General features: G+C 41.5%; 1 protein-coding gene across 1 annotated transcript in view; it reads right to left on the bottom strand.

Moving 5' to 3' along the window:
• Window positions 1-12636: 12636 nt before the first annotated feature.
• The window catches only part of LOC306936295 (extracellular serine/threonine protein kinase FAM20C-like), a gene marked incomplete at its 5' end in the record, with an annotated part of 39051 nt that continues 29090 nt past the window's right edge, over window positions 12637-22597 (bottom strand). Inside the window, 8 exons of the mRNA XM_079519784.1 lie at window positions 12637-12887; window positions 13340-13399; window positions 13968-14049; window positions 14340-14449; window positions 15299-15479; window positions 15899-16014; window positions 19538-19630; window positions 20487-20565. Coding sequence (XP_079375910.1) covers window positions 12641-12887; window positions 13340-13399; window positions 13968-14049; window positions 14340-14449; window positions 15299-15479; window positions 15899-16014; window positions 19538-19630; window positions 20487-20565 — 968 coding nt within the window. The 3' untranslated portion in view covers window positions 12637-12640. The remainder of the gene's footprint in view (window positions 12888-13339; window positions 13400-13967; window positions 14050-14339; window positions 14450-15298; window positions 15480-15898; window positions 16015-19537; window positions 19631-20486; window positions 20566-22597) is intronic.

The raw sequence follows: 22597 nt of genomic DNA, 5'->3' as shown, positions 1-22597 counted from the left end.
AGGGGCATTACCTTTAGTCCACCCGACACTGAAACATGTCATCGTTACGTCACCATCGATAACCAATTATACCCTGGCATTGGTACATATATTCATCACGTCATATGCTCATAATATGAGCATATGACGTGATGAATATATGTATGTCTATATATATGTATATGTCTATATGTATGTATATGTAATTTCTGAGTTGGTTAGTGGTATATTGTGGTTACTCGGGTGGTTTGATGCGTATGTCCCTTTAATCCACCCGACACTGGGGACATACGCTTTGTAGCATGACGGAAAACATACCTGCACGGTCTGCTTCCGTATGTACCGTGCAAGCATATGACGTCATATCATATGCTGCTAAGGGACATACGCATCGTAGCACCTGACTGATAACATTACTTGCACGCTCTGCTTGCGCAAGTAACTACTGTCTGTCACAGACAAGGAAAATAAAAATCAAACTTGTGTGAAGTGAGGGGCGCTCTTCTCGTCATACATCATCCTCAATACGTACATTGCTCAGCCAATCAAAGTATCCCTACAGGGTGCTCAGCCAATCAAATAATCGCTATGGGGTACACACAGACGCACAAAGCTGGGCAAAAATAAAGTGTTAAAAAATAAATAAATAAAATAAACTATTATCAGCAATAATATTTCCGTATACCTTTGTTCTTGCGCTGGAGCCTGGACGTGGCAGGACTCCATCCTGACATATTTCAGAACAAAAAAAAATCGTTTTGTGAGGAGGTACGTTAAAATGGCTGAGGTGAGAATATGACTATCATTTGCATTTAACATATGATATAATGCTGTTCATTCCAAACCTTTAGGAGCGTTTTCAAGGTCTTTTTACTTTCCGCGCATCGGATGCTAAGCTTCCAGTTCCTAATGTCCTTCCTTCCACCATACTTTTGAAACCCAAAGGGAGTAAACCACTTGGATCTCGCTCACTCTCCCAGGCCCTTCACCGCAATGCACTTCTCACGGCTGCCTACGTTTAAACAGCAAAAATAAACAACAATATTGTAACTGATTTCTATTAGGTGGTCACTTAAACCCATTTTGTTGTATGTCAAATAGCAAAGATAGCTGATCTTGTAAATCTATTTTTTGCATCAGATTTCTGAAAGTCCTGTATATGGATATGTGTTGTCACAAATTCACGATTGTGCATCCTCTTATCTTTGTTGAATTTGAGAATGTGTCAGACCTTGGGGGTTTTGAACGTCTACTTGTTTAGTATTGTTAATTTATACAAGGAAACAGTCATAATATGAATGAATATTTGATATTCAACACCATTGCTTACCTTTAGCCAGCTTGGTGTACAGCATCCCCTTTTTCTCCCCACACGTGACTGGGATTTGATCCTTATACTTGGCCTTAACCCGAAGTGAACCTGGACAATGAACAAGAGGGGTTTACATTGCCTTTCCCTGGAACTGGACCCAGGTTTACACTTGAGATTAAAGGGGTATGTCACCTTAAAACATACAGTATCTGCACCAGAAACAAGGATGAGTGTTTTAAATATTAAATCAAGCAACTTAAAAACTGTTCAGGGTTCACACAAAAGCCAGACTAGATGTTAAAATGACCCCAAAAGTGATTTAAAGTGAAATCATTCAAGTTTAGGCTTTTAGAATCACACAGACCTGGACAGTGATGACAATGATTTGAGTGTAGCCTACAGTAGATACAAATGTGTTGTTGGTTTTTTTATGGTTAAAGTTCACCACCTAGTGTTATAGAAGGGGATTTACATATTTATTTGGTAGAAATATTTGTTGTATATTAAGTAATATAACTTTTGAATTTAGTCAACAGTGTGACCACCCTTCTGGGTTCTTAGTAGCCAAGTAAAACCAAAGCAAGGTGTGCAACAGTTAATCAAACTAATCAAATGAATCAAGTCAAGTGTAAAAAAAAAAAAGAAAAAACACAACTAAGTGGTTAATCAAACTATAAAATAACAATGTTCATGTTGATTTGTTAATACATTTAAAAATAAATACAAAATAAACACGCTGGCTTCACAATTAGGCTATTCAACTCATATAAGCTCTACTGCTCCGCCAGCTCCATATATGGACACATATGGGTCCGACCGACTCAACACCGGGCACTGCACTCCCTGTGGGGGTGTGGAACGCGTGTCGAGTTCGAAGTCGGTGGGGCGAACGGTTCTCGAGTTACGTGGATTACAACAGCACATGAGCACACACACACACACACACACACACACACACACACACACACACACACACACACACACACACACACACACACACACACACACACACACACACACACACTTTGTGCATTTAGATACAGTACATCATAATGGTATTATAGCAGTGTGTTATATAGTGTAATGGGCAAAGGAGTGTATTTACGAGAGGTTGGCTTCTCCTTCTTCCTCTGTGCTGGGGTGGATGACGAAGATGTTCCTGGCTGTTGTTCATCCTCACCAGGAGGAACACTCTTTCTTTCTAAATGAATTAATGAATGAATGAATGAATACAATAATAAACTATAATACTCCCTTGTATAGTTTGACATCTGATACTGGGCAACCTTGGAGGCCTACAGTACTACAGTAAGTACAGTTGGATATAGAGCATTTTTATTATATCGTTTTTCTATTCTCTTCATTATTAGTTTATTTACCCAATTTTGCTGTCTTGTATTGTTTTTGTCTTTGTTTTTCTGTCCTATTTTATTTGTCTTGTTGTGACCTTGATAGGGGGTGTGTGTGTGTGTGTGTGTGTGTGTGTGTGTGTGTGTGTGTGTGTGTGTGTGTGTGTGTGTGTGTGTGTGTGTGTGTGTGTGTGTGTGGTGTGTGTGTGTGTGTGTGGGGGGGGGGAATAACATCTTGGATACAGTTAAATGTACATGATGTAGGTTTACTACAAAACTAAACTAAACTAGAACTGCACTCTGCCGAGTGCCTACTAGTGCGCAAGCAGAGCGTGCAAGTACTGTAGACCGCTACAAACTTTAAAATCTCAGCCTCTCTGTGAAAGAACGTTTGCAATATTGAATTATTAGGTTTAGCTATTTGCTACGTACCTTGCTTTTGGAGGGAAAAAAAGTAGTATTTTGAAGTATGGTAATGATTACTTATGCCTGTTATGGCAGTGGTGTCAGATTACATACATGTATATATAGGGGCATTACCTTTAGTCCACCCGACACTGAAACATGTCATCGTTACGTCACCATCGATAACCAATTATACCCTGGCATTGGTACATATATTCATCACGTCATATGCTCATATGTCTGTATATGTCTATATGTATGTATATGTAATTTCTGAGTTGGTTAGTGGTATATTGTGGTTACTCGCATACACAAAGCATTTTAACTTCTACTACGTTATCTTCCTGGCTGATACATTTGTATTACTTGCTTTGGAGAATATTCTTCATATCCACCCTTCGGCAAAACAAAGGAAAAACAGAACCCTCTTTTCCTTTGAATTTAGTCAACAGTCTGTCGAGAGAGAGAGACTCCAAGTGACCACCCCTTCTGGGTTCTTAGTAGCCAAGTAAAACCAAAGCAAGGGGTGCAACAGTTAATCAAACTAATCAGTTTAATCAACTGTAAAAATAATAAAATGAAAGATTTTCAAAAATATATAAAGTAGCAGCTTCACAGGCTCACAACACGCATTTCTGCATGACACAGTTGTACGAAGAATCATAAAATAAGTGGTTAATCAAACGAATCGATTTAGCTGAATATGAAAAAATAATAACAAATTTCCAGTTGATTTACATTTAAAATAAACAAATTAGGCTATTCAACTCCTAAACTCTACTGCTCTGCTACAGTACATGATCATCATCCTATACTGGTATTAGCAGTGTGTGTGATATAGAGGAATAATACAGTAGCCTACATCAGTGGTTCCCAAAGTGGGGTCCGCGACGCATAGGCAGGGGGTCCGCAAAATTATTCTGATTTTCTTTTTTTCAAAAATGTTTTTTTTTTTTTTTTTTGCCAGTGAATTATGGTATGTGTGATATGTGATCTTACCATAATCACAGTAGGCCTAATCCTTAATCATATTCCATCATTCAAGGGGTTTTGGACAGAAATGAAACAGACTCCATGCAGTCACTTTCAGTTAGAGTGTTTGTGACTGTGACCAGCTGATGGTCGTTGTTGACGCTTAATTGATGCATCAATGTTTCTGCACTGTCAAATAGGTCTATTCAAGATAGCATCTTAAATAAATGTTGTGAAAATGTGTTGTGACTTTGATTGAAAAGTTTAATACAAATAGTTCCAATGGCATCTAAATGTAAGGTTGCAAATATCGGTACTGTGTTGCGAGGATGAGGGGTATGCCTGGAAAAAATGTTCCCCCCCAAGGGGTACATGCATGGGCCAAAAACCTTTGGGAACCCCTGGCCTACATCATCTTATAGTCTTAGTGAGTCTGTTATATAGTGAATGATAATAGACTAACAAAAAAATTATTTAACTGGGACAAACAACAGAATGGACCATGGATAGAGGACATGCGTAATATGTTCTGTGAATATGGAATTGAGGATGTGTTTCTTGGATCGGAGCAGGTTAATATTGTGGGGCTAAGGGAGATACTTTTTGATAAGATCAAACGTACTTGGACAGAAGAGATCTGGAGCAAACCAAAATTACGTACATATAGAGAAATCAAACATGACTATTATACTGAAAACTATGTTTTATTTAATCTGCCAAAGAAAAAAAGATCACTTTGTGCCCAGATTAGAGGAGGTATACTGCCACTTTATATTGAAACGGGTCGTTATGTTGGGCTAGATGAAGAAGATCGAATCTGCCAAATGTGTGATCTCAATGAAATAGAGAATGAGTGTCACTTTGTGTTGTACTGTCCTTTTTATGGTGCCGTGAGAGAAGTGTTGTTTAATAATATAAACTATGTTAATATGATGGATATGAATGATGCACAACTTATTAACCGTTTATTTGAAAAATACTTATTTAAATTGGCAAATTATCTAGAGAAAGCATGGGACCTGAGGAAAAAGGCCATGTACAGCCAGTAAGAAATACGTATGCTAGTTACGGTGTTTTGTTTTATGTTTTGTTTTGTTTTGATTTGATTTATTGTATTTGTATTTATGCTGTATGCGATCAGTAGCATGCGATCAGCAGTATAAGTAAAGAACTATAAGTGTATAACTGTTTATTGTAACTTGTGTGAAAAGGTGTCATATAATCCCATGAGGGATGGGCCACAAGGTGGCATGACACTTAAATAAATAAAATCATTCATCATTCATTCATTCATTCATTCATTCATCATTCATCATTCATATAGTGTAATGTGCAAAGGAGTGTATTTACTAGAGGTTGACTTCTTAATCTGTCCTGGGGTGGATGACGAAGATGTCCCTGGCTGTTGTACATCCACACCACTGTCACCAGGTATACTTCCACTCTGCTTTTTCCCTCCTTCTCCCCTTCTTTTGCCTGTGTTCAAATCGAGGAGATAATGAAGTATGGATCAAATAACATCATGTAGTGCAGTGCTATTGTTATTATCATCTTCAGTTTTCATAATCATCATATTCTGAACTGACGATCCACGAGCTCCATCCGTAGCTTTTCTAGTGTTGGGTACAGTCTGAGGATGCTCTCCTTAAATACACATTCCCAGAACTGTCGAATGCGCTGTGGTGTGTGTTGCTCCAGCCAATCCAGTTCATCATAGAGGCCATTGTTCATGTTGTCTCTCTTCATACGATTCAGCTTCTGCACACACATTACACAGGAGTAGTATTGTAAAAAAATATGATACATCACTAAGTAATAATATTAATATAAACAAGTGGTTTAAAAAAAAAAAACTTGTCATGGACCAATCTGGTAACCTATTTGGTTTAGAAGAAGAAGAAGAATCTGTTTTGAGAGATTAATCATGGACTGAAGTGGGCTACCATAGCCCAGATTTATAACACCAGAATCCAGACAGGCCTACAGTAGCCTAGTTTAGTAGCCAATCTGATATCTAAATTAAAACGGCCTAGAGTTGTGGTCTGTAGCCTAATAGTCTGCAAATAGGCTACAACTGATCTACACTAGGTGGCAATTACACAAATGAGATCATATATGATACAATAAACGTTAGCTAGTCATAACTCATAAGGCATGCAGTCTGTGTGGCTGAACCATGCAGTTACCACGCCCCTGGGTTTGAATCTAAACATGGCACTTTGTATAATAATAATAATAATATTTATTTTTTAAAACTACTTTCCTTCAAAACAAGGCTCAAACATACTGATGTATGGGACTACATTGTAGGCCTAATGTATAATTTTATTTTTTCTCTCTTTTTTTGCGAAAAAGAGTCGGTTCCGACTCGCCGCGGTTTAGTGGGTGCGTACTTCCCCTTATTGCATTGAATTGAGAGAGAGAAAGAGAGAGAGAGAGAGAGCGAGAGCGAGAGAGAGCGAGTTGGAAAACTGGCGAGTTCTCCGGAAAACAGTTAGTCTCACCTCGTATTTGTCTTCTCGTATCAGTTTGTGATCCCTGAGCCGCCTGATGAATGGCTTTGGTTTCTCCATGATGGATATTTCTGTCTTGTTGCACTGGAGGAACTCCAGAAGTTCATAGTCCTCGAAAAACCCTAGGTCAAGTTGAGGTTCCATTTAAAGCCACGGTAATTTCTGTTTACAATTACAATATTAAGCTTCTTCTAATCTACGCGATAACGAATAACGGCGACACATATAAGATAACGGATTAAATAATTCAATTGTTTTCTAATTGAATTGATCCCTGCCTGCACACTGGCACTGTTTTTCTGCACACAACCGTGGTTTGAAACTTCTTTGGTGACGTTTCGAAATCGAAAGTGCACTGGATTCTCTCCACCCAGTATGACGCCTCTTCTTTTCGCAGAAAAGTGAGCCTGGGACCGAGGCTAGTATGACGCTGAGCTAATGACGCTGCAAACCTCGCACCTTTGTGGCCAACGGATAGGCAATGGCATACAGTGTTGGAAAAAGTACTCCATTGTTTTACTTAAGTAAAAGTACCAATACTGTACTGTAATTCTGCAAACTGTTAATACATATTTCAATCAATCAATCAATACTGCAATTTAGAACTACTCTGTTACAAGTAAAAGTACGGAATTGAAAATGTAGGCCTACTTGAGTAAAAGTACAAAAGTATCGGCATCAAAATGTACTTAAAGTACTAAAAGTAAAAGTACTCATATTGAAGAACGTCACACTTCAAAGTGTACAAAGTTCAAGTACAAGCTCACAATGTGTCACGTTGCGACGCATTGTGAGCTTGTAGATCGGCCGAAGTTGTCGAAGTTGCAGATAAGAAGTTAAAATACAAATATTAATATAATAAAATATTAATCCTGTCTGTTTTCACAGGAGTTGACACATGGTTATATATGTATTTCTTTTGTGGGTTTCCGTTTTATGGATTAAAAATAAACAATTTTAATTTGCCAGGCCAGCTGTTTGTGTGGTGTATTTTCACACCTAAAACTCACTAAACCGTAGTAAACTCTAGAGAGATGAACTAGGCTAAAGCAAACTTGTAGAGTAGTGAAAAACCTCGTCAAAAAGCATCAGATCGGATCGGAGAAACAGAGGCAGAGAGGTGAACTGGAATCCCATCGGAGTAGTATTTATTGCAGGAGTACAAATACAGAGAGAATAGCTTCGCCTTTAGACCCTGAGCCTGCGCTCAGGGCCCCATATGACTGACCGTGTGGCCAGCCCAGACTAGATGATTTTCACATTGACAACATGACATGATATAGTACAGAATTGAATTCAGAGGTGGAGTCAAAATTAACATACAGATCACCAAATGGCTCAAATTAGCAGATGGCCGTCTCACTGTGTGTTTTGATTCACACCTGAGAACTTCAAACAGTATAACAAAGCTTTAGCCACAGGGTACTTCATGAGAACCCCTGAGGTGTTTGCTCTCAGACCCAAGCACTTCTGACCAGACAATACGTCTCCACTTAACCTGCATCAAATTAACACAGAGACCCAAATAAACAGTGACCTATTAATGTATAGTGTAGTTATTGCAAATATGGCTATATGGCCATATGGACTATATTCACGATTCCACACTCCCCCCTTATGACAATCACAAGATTGGCATACAAAACAATACATATAGTCCATATTGAACTGTAGTACACCCCCCTTTGACTCCACATAGCCTATCGAACATCAGGAAAAACAACAACAAATGACAACATTACACAAAGTTCCCAAAATGATTACAACTGGTTCAAATTACATGTTTACGTTCTTCTAAATGATTCTTCTTCTACTTACAATTTCATCAATGTACACCTAGCATCACTTTTCGACACTTCACGACACTCACAATACCCTGTCTGTAACTTCAAATCACTTTTTTAAAACGAATTTCACATAACCTTATCGATCAATGATAGAAATGAAACTTTAAACATATACTGACATTAAAATCACCACAACACTTTCCGTCTTAACCCCTTTGTTTCACTTTGAAACTCCCACTTTGTTTGAATAATTATTGACCTTCAATCTTAATAACTAAACACCCAGTTTAATATGATATTAAGAGTAAAACATAGCCATAACCTTCATTTTCAAATAAGCTTTTCGGACATGTTTGATAAATTCATTCATATTTTGAAACTACTCCTTCAAAGGCTTGGTGAGCGCGATGCGGGGAAGGGAGTGAGGCAAAATAAGTTCCGATGCCAATACGATCCTAGCCAGAGGCCACCTCCTGCTTCAGACTAACAAGTCACAGTTCAACTTAACCAGGGTACTATCGGGTTACGTTACTTATCCTGACCCTAACTTTTCAAGTTACCACTTGATGAACGCTAACTCCCTCACGTTTAAAGGCAAAAGTTCTCTCAATAATAACAAAATAAATCTTTGCACGTCGTGGCACCCTAACTGCCTCTAGTTGACATTATCGTAAACTAAATTTATTCGAACAAAACTAAGGACTTTATGCACAATTAGGACGATTAACACTTATGCGTACGACAGGAGCACTGTCTTTCGCCTGACAAAGAAACATCTAACTAATCTTACTCCAGTAAATATTTCTATTCAGATCCAAATCTCCCTTAGGCTCTATTTCTTGAATCAACTTCTTAACTAATTTTAACTCGACAAAACACACAAACATCAACGTATGCCTACATATACGCTGAATAGACTCACATTTAGACACACTTTTTGAATACAGATAAAGACTATTGAATCTCTCCATCTGTTATTAATAAACTTCTTATAATGTCGCATTTTTCATTGTTCTCACCTCATGTCCGTTTTAGCCATGCTTGGTCAAACAGGCTGCATGAAAGTTGCAAACTTCTCTCGCACCGCCGTCGCCCTGCTTCCATCGTCCCATCCAACACAGCACCATACTCCCCCCTCCAGACATTATATGAATATGAAATATCACATAAATGACTGGAAAGAAAAACATGAACGCTCGTGTAGCTACAGGCCCCATCGAAACAAAGAAACGCCGCAAAACGAGCTTGCAGATCCGCCGTTTCTGAAGAATGAAATGAACGTGGTCCGTCCGTGACCACCCCCGCTGATGATGAACCATGCGCTGATCGCTCTCCCCTCTCCCCGTGCACGGACCGCTGATGAACACTCCCTCGGTCCGCTGCCAGGTGAAGGCCGCGTAGAGACGTCTCCCTCGGGTCGGAGATCCGCTGCTCCCCGCCGAGACGTGAAGAGAAGCATGTTCCCCGTCGACGCGCTGTGGAGGGCCTCCCCACTCCTGTCCGTCGCCGAGTCCAGGTCTGCACCCCGCCGTCCGTCGGAGATCCGGAGCGCACCGTTTGCGCCGTCGTCGTCCATCTTCGCCGAAGAGAAGACCACTTCTTCCCGCTGCAGACGAACGCCGTTTCGCCGAAAAATCAAACAAACCTCCAACCGCCAAAATTAGACTGAAGTATCCAAAAAACCCCGCCGGCCCTCTGCTGCCTGGCGCTGTCGCACCAAAGACACCGGGTTTCAGGGCAACATCTATGTGCCTCCTTTCGCCTGACGCAAAAAATGCATCAACACGACCGGGTCGGCACCATCTATGTGGTGTATTTTCACACCTAAAACTCACTAAACCGTAGTAAACTCTAGAGAGATGAACTAGGCTAAAGCAAACTTGTAGAGTAGTGAAAAACCTCGTCAAAAAGCATCAGATCGGATCGGAGAAACAGAGGCAGAGAGGTGAACTGGAATCCCATCGGAGTAGTATTTATTGCAGGAGTACAAATACAGAGAGAATAGCTTCGCCTTTAGACCCTGAGCCTGCGCTCAGGGCCCCATATGACTGACCGTGTGGCCAGCCCAGACTAGATGATTTTCACATTGACAACATGACATGATATAGTACAGAATTGAATTCAGAGGTGGAGTCAAAATTAACATACAGATCACCAAATGGCTCAAATTAGCAGATGGCCGTCTCACTGTGTGTTTTGATTCACACCTGAGAACTTCAAACAGTATAACAAAGCTTTAGCCACAGGGTACTTCATGAGAACCCCTGAGGTGTTTGCTCTCAGACCCAAGCACTTCTGACCAGACAATACGTCTCCACTTAACCTGCATCAAATTAACACAGAGACCCAAATAAACAGTGACCTATTAATGTATAGTGTAGTTATTGCAAATATGGCTATATGGCCATATGGACTATATTCACGATTCCACACTTGCATATAGTAATTTGGGGAGAAAACAATACACAATAACAACTATTTGCTTTAAGCAAACAGTTTTTAGTCTTCTAATAGAAGTAGGCCTACTCAACGTTGCAAAATGTATTAAGATGTATTAAATAAATGAGCTTTTTAACTATTTGATTTATTTTTTATTATATATAATGTTTCCACCTGACAGCAATATATTGTTCTGTATCAGTCAGTTTGATCTGATTCCGTTCAAATTGGCTACTATGACTGCCTGAATTCCACAGGCCTGTGGGCTACCTGGACAAGTGGGCACCTGGACAACTAGCACCTGGACGAGTGGGCACCTGGACAACTAGCACCTGGACAAAAAGCAACAAATTGCTTTTGTCACTGTGTGTGTGTGTGTGTGTGTGTGTGTGTGTGTGTGCGCGCGCGCGCGTGGGGTCTCCTGTGACGTGTGTGGCGTTAATTACAGACAGGCAGGTGTACAAACCACATCGTCAAGCTCATGCATGTCACATTGATCGACCATGCCCATGCGTTGTTCCACCTCAATGTGCCCTCCCACGGGGTGGCTCTAACAAATGTCCAGGCAGCAGGGCTGTAGGGGAGAAACCACCTAACTGGTGAAGATATAATATTTACTTATACTTACTTATATTTTTAAAACAATGCAATACTGCCTCATCAAAGTTGCTATTGTGACTTTATATATTGTCAATTACTTGCATGAGAGGGGGAGGGGTGTGATGGAGTTAGTTGCTTTAGCAGACAGTTTGAGGGTCCAATGGAGTTAAGAGGTTTTGTTAGATGCGCTTTTTACTATACTTTTCATTGGTTCAATATGTTTGTAACCAACACACAGACGTAGGGTGTTCCATAGCAATAGCAACATTGAGTTAGGTGGTTTCCTCCCAACAACGACGATGTACTGTATATGGCTATAAAAGGGACCAAAAGAGATCTCCATATATTTGACTGTTCCCCCACATCCAATTTAAGATCCAGAGGTGGGCCTAGGCCATGGCTCAGTGGTCCAGGCACCTTGGCTGGTAATCCAGTCTGGCAGTGTTTGATTTACCGGTATATGGCCATATCAGATGATTTACCGGTATATGGCCATATCAGATGATTTACTGGTATATGGCCATATCAGATGATTTACCGGTATATGGCCATATCAGATGATTTACCGGTATATGGCCATATCAGATGATTTACCGGTATATGGCCATATCAGATGATTTACCGGTATATGGCCATATCAGATGATTTACCGGTATATGGCCATATCAGATGATTTACTGGTATATGGCCATATCAGATGATTTACCGGTATATGGCCATATCAGATGATTTACTGGTATATGGCCATATCAGATGATTTACCGGTATATGGCCATATCAGATGGATCAGTGATCTCTAGATGTGAGGATGTGATTTACCGGTATATGGCCATATCAGATGGATCAGTGATCTCTAGATGTGAGGATGTGATTTACCGGTATATGGCCATATCAGATGGATCAGTGATCTCTAGATGTGAGGATGTGATTTACCGGTATATGGCCATATCAGATGGATCAGTGATCTCTAGATGTGAGGATGTGATTTACCGGTATATGGCCATATCAGTTGGATCAGTGATCTCTAGATGTGAGGATGTGATTTACCGGTATATGGCCATATCAGTTGGATCAGTGATCTCTAGATGTGAGGATGTGATTTACCGGTATATGGCCATATCAGTTGGATCAGTGATCTCTAGATGTGAGGGCAGCGCAGCTGCACAAACCTCTACTTGCTTAATTGCCACCATGTCAAACACATACAGTTGGCATTGAACTGCAATCCTCTGGCAACATAAATCAATAGTGAAGATTTTAGAAAAAGTATATATATTTTTATTGTCATGCAGGCTGTTCATAGTATCCTTCCATGTCATCGTAGAGGACGTCGTCATGACGACCCTGACAGGTGCTTATCGCCTGCAGGACATTTGACAAGCGACGGTCCAAGGCAGAGAGCTGTGGTTCAGAGAGGAGTGGGGCCATGCGCTCCAAGGGATCCTGGGCCAGTGACTCTCGCATGACATCACTCAGACGGAAGCCAGGAAGGGACAAGAGTCGTAGGCGCAGCAGAGTGGAGCGTCGGATCCTATATAAAAACATTTAAAAAGAATTACCTGATGAAAGTCACTAACCTCATTAATTAATCCCCTTTTTTTTTGTCTTTTCTAGTAAGTACGTTTAAAACGAGATTTTCCCCATAGGTAAAAATGGTGCATTTATATAGCGCCTTTATCCAAGGCGCTTTACATAGATTGTGCATTACATTCACCCATTCACACACACATTCATACACCGATGGCGGCGGAAGCCATGCAAGGTACCAACCAGCACATCGGGAGCAATTTGGGGTTCAGTGTCTTGCCCAAGGACACTTCGACATGTAGACAGGAGGAGCCGGGATTCGAACCGCCGACCCATGGATCATTGGACGACCTGCTCTACCTCCTGAGCCACAGGTATAACAACATACTGTACTGTATATATGTGTCTCTTGTTTTTGTCTTACTATCAATATAACATTTCAGATAATTCTTTTACCTGCAACACTGTTTCAAGGGAGCCAGAATAGAGGGCTCGTCGCGAGAATGACGCCCAAACCTAGGAAGCATCCACACAAATCATCATATGAGACGCTTCGTTCAATTGAATCTACCATTACCAAGTTAAATACGTCACCATCATGGAGGTCAAGGTCAAGTTTATTCATATGTCCCAAACTGGGCACTTCATTTTACAGCAGATAATAATTACAAACAGTAGAACATACATAACAACAACAGACATACGTATACATTATCACAAGATACAGATGTTACATTAAATATAAAGTGCAACTAGAGCTAAAGTGCACAGAGTGTAACTACATCTACCTCCTCCTGCTTCCCTTGTTGATGGCCCGGAAGGATGGAGGTATAAATGAGAATTTGTACCTGTTGGTTTTAGTAACAGGGGTCTTTAACCATTGACCGGATGGCAGGAATTCATATTCCCGATATAGGGGGTGAGAGCTGTCTGCTCTATTTCTTTTTAGCACCTGCTCATCATATATATATGACTCAGACAGCTGAATTTTGCCCCATCTGGAGGTGCATTAACATTACAAAATATGTAATTTTTATATGTACTGTATGGAGTGTTTATTAATATTAGTATGAATACTACTCACGCCCGTCCATTGTCCAGGTGCAGCATGAAGGTATCATTACCAAACTTCTCAAAGGTCTCATAGTGATGTCTGTCCATATTGCCTTTGAATGGAAATAATATTAGTGATGATTCTACTGACGCATAACGGTACAATAGTAGCCTACCATAAGGCCTGAACCTTGACAAATAAATATATTAACGTTTCTTTCTAACTTCAGCAACAACCAAGAATGTAATAATCTCTCCTGAAAATGACTTTATCTGTGACCATATTATGGTAATTTTGAATGTTAATGAAAAGGTGTTGTAGTTTACATTATATTAGGTTGCATTACAATGAATGGAATCCTGAATCATGCTCTGTAGGAGGTGTTTCAAGGTGTTTACTAACTCATAAGATAGTCCAGTATAGCCATGTCAATCAGGTCCACCAATCTGGAGCCATGGTTGTATGGAGGGGTCTGTTTCACTGTATCACAGTACGCAGAGTCCTTCTCCCACCTGGGAACAGTAATAATGGATTTAATTTATAACGCACTTTACATTCCATGGAATCTCAAAGTGCTACAGCAAAATAAAAGAAGAAGAAACAACACACCATTAAAACATCTAAAAAAAACAGGAACATTTAAAGCATAAGGTGACGCCACAGTGACGCCACAGTGACAAAGAAAAGACAATTCTTTGACATAATCAAAAGGTGCCGTACAACTGTGTTTTATTGCACATCCCATATAGTTTAAAGTTTAAATGTATTTAGTTCAACTTGGTGTCTCTCTGAACACAAGCTTCAGAGAGAGAGAGAGAGAGAGTGTGTGTGAGATCTCTCTCTCTCTCTCTCTCTCTCTCTCTGAACACAAAGGTTCACACAGAGGTTCTCTCTGGGAGATCAGGAACGAGTAGCCTACAACAGAGGGACAGCGCATGTCAGATGTTTTGGAGATAAAACCAGAGAGGCCAGACTGAGATGCGGTTTAGACACGTACAGAGGAGGGATAGTGAGTGTATCTGTAGAAGGATGTTGAGGTTGGACTTGCCAGGCAGGAAAGGAAGACCAAAAAGAAGATTTATGGATGTAGAGGTCATGAAGTTAGTTTGTGTGAGAGAAGAGTAGGCAGAGAACAGGGTGAGATGGAGGCGGATGATTCGCTGTGGCGACCCCTGAAGGGAAAAGCCGAAAGGCAAAGAAGTAGGAATACCAAATAAATATAATATTACTGATATAATAGTGATCATTACAGTGTGCTACTACTGTAATGGTGCCCACCAGAATTCAGGTGGACTGACAAGACAGGCAGATATGGCAGCCCGCATGAATCATCAATGGGACAGATAATTAATATAACTCACTGTGCCAGCTTGGTGCGGCTGTACGAGCGCCTCCATGGTGACCTCCAGGATCTCCGTGGGGCCAGGTCGAGGTCGGGCAACATGGCTGCCAGGGAAACTTCCACCGAATGGGGCCTACCGCAGAGTGGGTGCTCCGTGGAACAGTAGTACTCACACTGGCCGTAGAAACACACATTCCCCGCTAGAGGGAGACAAATACCATGGGTTTGAAGTCCTGCTAATGCTGTACCTGCTACAGTTTAGACTTTAGACTAGAGTGACAAAAAGGTGTTGAGATGTAAAGTAGTCTATACTATATATGGGCATAAAGACAGGGGGAAAACACTCACAGTAGGCCTACCTACACATTACACTAACAAACAAAACATTCACCAAACATGGACCATTACAGGTTTCTTTTATAAAATGACCATGTAGCATTTTACTGTACTGCTTGCACCAACCTTGGCTTTACTTTCATTATGTTTACTTTCATCAGTGTGTTTAGTACACGCTGATGTAATTAAACTTTCAGTTGAATGCTACGGATCGACCAGTAGTAATCTCAGCTATACACTAGGCCTATATCAATTAGGCACAAGCACGAACACACATGTGTACCAGGGGAGGTGAAGAAGGTTCTGGATAGGCGGTGGTCAGTGGTGACCTCCTTGACCTCTGTGGTGGCGTTGATGAGACGGCCGACTACTGGAGGCACCCTGTTGAAACCTAACACTCTGAAACAGAGAGAGAGAGTCCATGCAGTGCATCCATTATATATTAGAATCTTTCATGTCCAAACTTTCTTACAGTACAAAATCCCTTTTATTCTAAAAATAAATAAAAATGAAAGCCTTGCTTATAAAGCTAGTATCCATATGTTTTATGTATGTTGTCTCTCTCTTCTTATCTCTGATTCAAATCTTGAGAGAAGTGTACAACAGATACATGATTATGACATGTATTTGCGGTATTTTGGTTTGTAATATACCTATAATTTGATTTTCCAGTATGAGAGTCTTTCTCTCTCTATCTTAAAGGCCCCTTTTTTCAGAAGAAAAGTCAAAGCCTTGCTTTTAAAGCTTTTATGTATGTTCTGTCTCTCTCTTTCCTGAGTCCTGACATGTTTGCGTGCACGCATCTGTGTGTGTGTGTCTGTATTTTGGTTTGTTTGTATTTTGTAGCGAAAGAGACCTATAATTTATTTACCGGTATGAGAATCTCTCTCTCTCTCTCTCTCTCTCTCTCTCTCTCTCTCCCTCTCTCTCTCTCTCTCTCCCTCTCTCTCTCTCTCTCTCCCTCTCTCTCTCTCTCTCCCTCTCTCTCTCTCTCTCTCTCTCTCTCTCCTCTCTCTCTCTCTCTCTCTCTCACCTCTCTCTCTCTCTCTCTCTCTCTCTCCCTCTCTCCCTCCCTCCCCCCAAACCTGAAAAATAAATCTTTGAATTTCTTTTTTAAAATTGTGATACCAATAAATAGGAATTTAAAGTAGCCTATACTGCATGAGTTTCATTGACCCAAACCAGAACACAATCAATGAATTGATGATTAAAAGCAGCTGTCAGATGCGTGGGGCCACAAACACTTTTGATAGCCAATATTCGATGGGAAAAGGTTGCGGAGACTACTAATTAACACTATTGCTGCCCAAACTGTACCGCGCCCGGCCTCCTGACAATGCTTCCAGACATTAAGCAGGGCATGGAGTCAGCAGTAATGTGGTTTCTTAGTCCACAGCCGTTTGATGTATTAACACTGGTTAATCAAAGCGACAGTGCCATTATCTCCTTCAACAGTGACTATATTTCTCTCTCCCAAACGTTCTGCCTCTAAGCATTCTAAGGGCATTCAGCCAAGCATAAGGTTCCCTTTCCCTTATATAATATATTAGATGGGTCATGGAAGGCTCAACTTTAAGACAAGTTTACTTTTCTTACTGTATACCGTCTGTGGCAATAGCTGAATTTACACTTTATGCTGCTATCACATCACATACAGTTGGAGGCCATCGATATTGTCCTTTTCTTTTTGCTGAAGTTTGCGTGATCTGCGCAAAAGGACAGTTAACCCATTTTGGGCGGGAACCCCTTTTGGTGTTTTAAACATTATGTTATAATTTAGCTATTGAAAAATTGCAGATCTACAAGCTCATAGCGCGCCACCGAGTGGCGTGTTACGAGCTTGTAGGTCTGCTATTTTTGAAAAATCGTGAAAATATTTATTTCAGAAAACTGGAGGATTTAGAAGGATTTTTTAAAATGTTGAGGTCGGGCCTAAATGGGTCAAATGATAAGGGACAATATCGGTGGCACCCAACTGTATACACTAAAAGCACTTTATGCCTTTATGCCACTTTATGCATTGGATAATGCACCTTCCATTCATAATCTTGTATCAACTGAAATCATGACTTCGCATCATAGGAAATGGTGTAACCTTCCTACTGTAATTCCCATCTCCCCTACTGTACGTGCAACAGTACCTGTCCAGGTGAACCTACTGTACGTGTACCTACTGTACGTGAACCTACTGTACGTGAACCTACTGTACGTGAACCTACTGTACGTGAACCTACTGTACGTGCAACAGTACCTGTCCAGGTGAACCTACTGTACGTGTACCTACTGTACGTGAACCTACTGTACGTGAACCTACTGTACGTGAACCTACTGTACGTGAACCTACTGTACGTGCAACAGTACCTGTCCAGGTGAACCTACTGTACGTGTACCTACTGTACGTGAACCTACTGTACGTGCAACAGTACCTGTCCAGGTGAACCTACTGTACGTGTACCTACTGTACGTGAACCTACTGTACGTGAACCTACTGTACGTGAACCTACTGTACGTGTACCTACTGTACGTGAACCTACTGTACGTGAACCTACTGTACGTGCAACAGTACCTGTCCAGGTGAACCTACTGTACGTGTACCTACTGTACGTGTACCTACTGTACGTGAACCTACTGTACGTGAACCTACTGTACGTGCAACAGTACCTGTCCAGGTGAACCTACTGTACGTGTACCTACTGTACGTGAACCTACTGTACGTGCAACAGTACCTGTCCAGGTGAACCTACTGTACGTGTACCTACTGTACGTGAACCTACTGTACGTGCAACAGTACCTGTCCAGGTGAACCTACTGTACGTGTACCTACTGTACGTGAACCTACTGTACGTGAACCTACTGTACGTGAACCTACTGTACGTGAACCTACTGTACGTGCAACAGTACCTGTCCAGGTGAACCTACTGTACGTGTACCTACTGTACGTGAACCTACTGTACGTGCAACAGTACCTGTCCAGGTGAACCTACTGTACGTGTACCTACTGTACGTGAACCTACTGTACGTGTACCTACTGTACGTGAACCTACTGTACGTGTACCTACTGTACGTGTACCTACTGTACGTGTACCTACTGTACGTGAACCTACTGTCCAGGTGAACCTACTGTACGTGTACCTACTGTACGTGTACCTACTGTACGTGTACCTACTGTACGTGAACCTACTGTACGTGTACCTACTGTACGTGTACCTACTGTACGTGAACCTACTGTACGTGTACCTACTGTACGTGAACCTACTGTACGTGTACCTACTGTACGTGTACCTACTGTACGTGAACCTACTGTACGTGTACCTACTGTACGTGTACCTACTGTACGTGTACCTACTGTACGTGAACCTACTGTCCAGGTGAACCTACTGTACGTGTACCTACTGTACGTGTACCTACTGTACGTGAACCTACTGTACGTGAACCTACTGTACGTGTACCTACTGTACGTGTACCTACTGTACGTGTACCTACTGTACGTGAACCTACTGTCCAGGTGAACCTACTGTACGTGTACCTACTGTACGTGTACCTACTGTACGTGAACCTACTGTACGTGAACCTACTGTACGTGAACCTACTGTACGTGTACCTACTGTACGTGAACCTACTGTACGTGTACCTACTGTACGTGAACCTACTGTACGTGTACCTACTGTACGTGTACCTACTGTACGTGAACCTACTGTACGTGAACCTACTGTACGTGAACCTACTGTACGTGTACCTACTGTACGTGTACCTACTGTACGTGAACCTACTGTACGTGTACCTACTGTACGTGAACCTACTGTACGTGTACCTACTGTACGTGAACCTACTGTACGTGTACCTACTGTACGTGTACCTACTGTACGTGTACCTACTGTACGTGAACCTACTGTACGTGTACCTACTGTACGTGCAACAGTACCTGTCCAGGTGAAACGCAGCGATTTCTGCATTGTGTCTCTCAAAGTCTGAGAAGTAGAACAAGTTGAGGTTTGTCTCTGCATCTCTGGACTGCCTGCCAAACGCACGCACACACACACACACACACACACGCACACACACACACACACACACACACACACGCGCGCACACACGCACACGTGTGATGAACAGTATTGAGCCAGCCAGTCAATGAGCCAGCCAGCAAAGTCAATCAATCAATTTGTCCCCACCGGCTACCTAATGATTAGGTGACTGGCGGGACAAATTGATTGATCGACTTGCTGTTAAGGGGGGGTCCCCTTCACTCCGAGAGTGTCCAAATGGAACCAAATGGATCCGTTACGGGTCCATTTGGTTCCATGCATACACTCTCCGAGTTACAGACCTGTACGGGTCCATTTGGAACCCTCTTTAAGGAACCCTGAGGGTCCCGATCTCAACTTTGAGAACCACTCACCTAATCAATTCTGACCATCAATCCCACCAGTCAGTCACCCAGCAAATTGGTCAGCTTTTCTTAACCCATTTAGGACTGAGACCAGATTCTACAAAATGTCTTCTAAATCACAGTTTTCTGAAAAAACTAAATATCAGTGGTTCACAAACTATTTCATGTCAAGGACTCCAAATATCACATGTAATCGGCCACCGGCCCCCATCTGGAAATATTTTTGTTCCAGGCCCAGGGACCCCCCCCCGAGTTAAAAACGTTCGCACTGAAAGAATATAGGCTATATTGAAAGATTTGCGCCACATTTTCAAGATTAAAAAAAAATAGCAGATCTACAAGCTCGTAGCGCGGCACTCGGTGCCGCGCTACGAGCTTGTAGATCTGCTATTTTTCAGCTCGCAAAAGTATTTGTTATCAGACATTATGTACGAGTGTTATCATCAGTCAGGCAGTCAGTGTTATGCCATGACTGTCTTACCTCATAGGTTTCAGAAGGGCCTGTCCGTAGTTTGGAAAGGTCATGAGCAGCTTGAGCTGCGTGCCTCCCGTCTTCTGTTCTGAAAGACAAAATGTACTCTAGAAGTTGCAGTCGCCACAAATTATACTTTACATAACCTTTTATTTTTCTATTATACTCACAAACCCTCTATGTACACCCTGACTCAGTGGAAATAGTCTCAATTCCTTGTCATGTAGTTGGTCTGTTTCTCCACAAGGTGGGCCCATTTCAGCTAAAACAACCACAATACAGATACTTAGCCTGTAGGCAATGTGGTTGTTGTTGCACAGGAATATTGCAAATGAATATAAATTGTGTTTCAATAATGTGGTCATGACAGAAATGGTCCATTTTGTCTGTGAATCCCTTTTATCTCACATTTGACTGATTTGGCATATTTTGAGCTTGTGATTTGTGTGCACTGTGATTCTTTTTTGTTGTTGTGGCTTTCACCTTTATTTTATATATTTTATGGAGGGACAGACAGTAGGCTGACAGGAACTGGGGAGAGAGATGGGGGGGGAAGACATGCAGTAAAGGCCGTCGGGATCGGGAGTCGAACCCGCGGCACACTGCCAGACTGGATTAACAGCCAAGGTGCCTGGACCACTGAGCCATGGCCCAGGCTGCACTGTGATTCTTAAAGGAGGGAATTGATGAAGTTGGGAATTACCTAGTTAAAGTAAATTTAACAACATTACAATCAATACATTTGACAACAAGACTTTAGAACCAAACAATCTATGATTGTGTTTTGTAGCCTACGAACTAAAGTCTACTTTTAGAGTTATGGTTCTGAGTTTGGCCTGAAGTCATAGATAGACAGACCATATTGATACCCATCAGAATAATTCAGTTGCCCACTCAACTCACTTTGTTTTACAAACTACATAAATAACAATAGCCCTACATAATTTTGCCATGGGATTTAATCAACAAAAAAAAGATGAAAAGAATTGACTTAAATAAACGTCAGCAGGAATTATTACAACATCCGGTGTACTTTGGGGACCATCAAGGGTCCAAATGTACCATTATGGGTACGTAACAAATGGGTGAATACACATGACATGAGTATACCAAATGTCCAAATAAACACTGAAAAAATATGGGGTCCAAGTCCATGGCCTAATGCATTGGTAATCAATTTGGGGTCCGAGAAGGACCCCCACGAGTCCTTGGCGGGGTGCTAGAGAGATCCCAAAAACATTAGTTAATTATAGCATTAAAATCACTTGAAACCCTTTTACCCTAATGTTTTTCGGCTATTAGACAAGCTCACAACATTTTGACACAGATCTTCTCTTATATGGGAGTCCCTGGTGCAAAATCCTTTCAGGTGGGGGTCCGTGGTCAAATACATGATATATATACTTGGGGGTCCTTGACATGAAAATGTTTGAGAACCATGCACTGGCCTATAAATGCAGATCAAACGACACTAGTACGGGTCCTTGAAATGAAAAGGGTTGAGAGAATACATGGCTTAAGACATTTTTGGCGGGAACCCCTTTTGGTGTTAGCATTATGTTATGCTTTAGCTATTGAAAAATAGCAGATCTACAAGCTCGTAGCGCGCCACCGAGTGGCGCGCTACGAGCTTGTAGATCTGCTATTTTTGAAAAGTCGAAGAACCACTGACATAGAAACATAGCTTTTTCAGAAAACTGTCAGGATGTAGAAGACATTTTTAGAATCTGATCTCAGGTCAGAATGGGTTAAGACATCTCTTAAGCCTTAAGGCTTATGATACATGTCGTGCTGAGGAGCGTGTTATGCATGCGAGGGGAAGTGAAGACCATGTAGTGAAGATTATTTAATCCGCTCCATTCAACGCCAATCCCAAAAGAGAGTGTGTGATTTGATGGCAGGAGAAGGCATATCAATGTGTGTGTACATGCTTGCGTGTGTGTGTACATGCTTGCGTGTGTGTGTGTGTGTGTGTGTGTGTGTGTGTGTGTGTGTGTGTGTGTACATGCTTGTGTGTGTGTGTGTGTGTGTGTGTGTGTGTGTGTGTGTGTGTGTGTGTGTGTGTGTACATGCTTGTGTGCGTGCGTGCGTGTGCTTGAGGAAGGATTATATCTACGAAG

The sequence above is a fragment of the Electrona antarctica genome (assembly GCF_951216825.1).
Source record: "Electrona antarctica genome assembly, chromosome: 14".
Taxonomy (NCBI): Eukaryota; Metazoa; Chordata; class Actinopteri; order Myctophiformes; family Myctophidae; genus Electrona; species Electrona antarctica.
The sequence above is the reverse complement of the archived record's forward strand: the minus strand, read 5'-3'. Positions and strand labels throughout refer to the sequence as shown.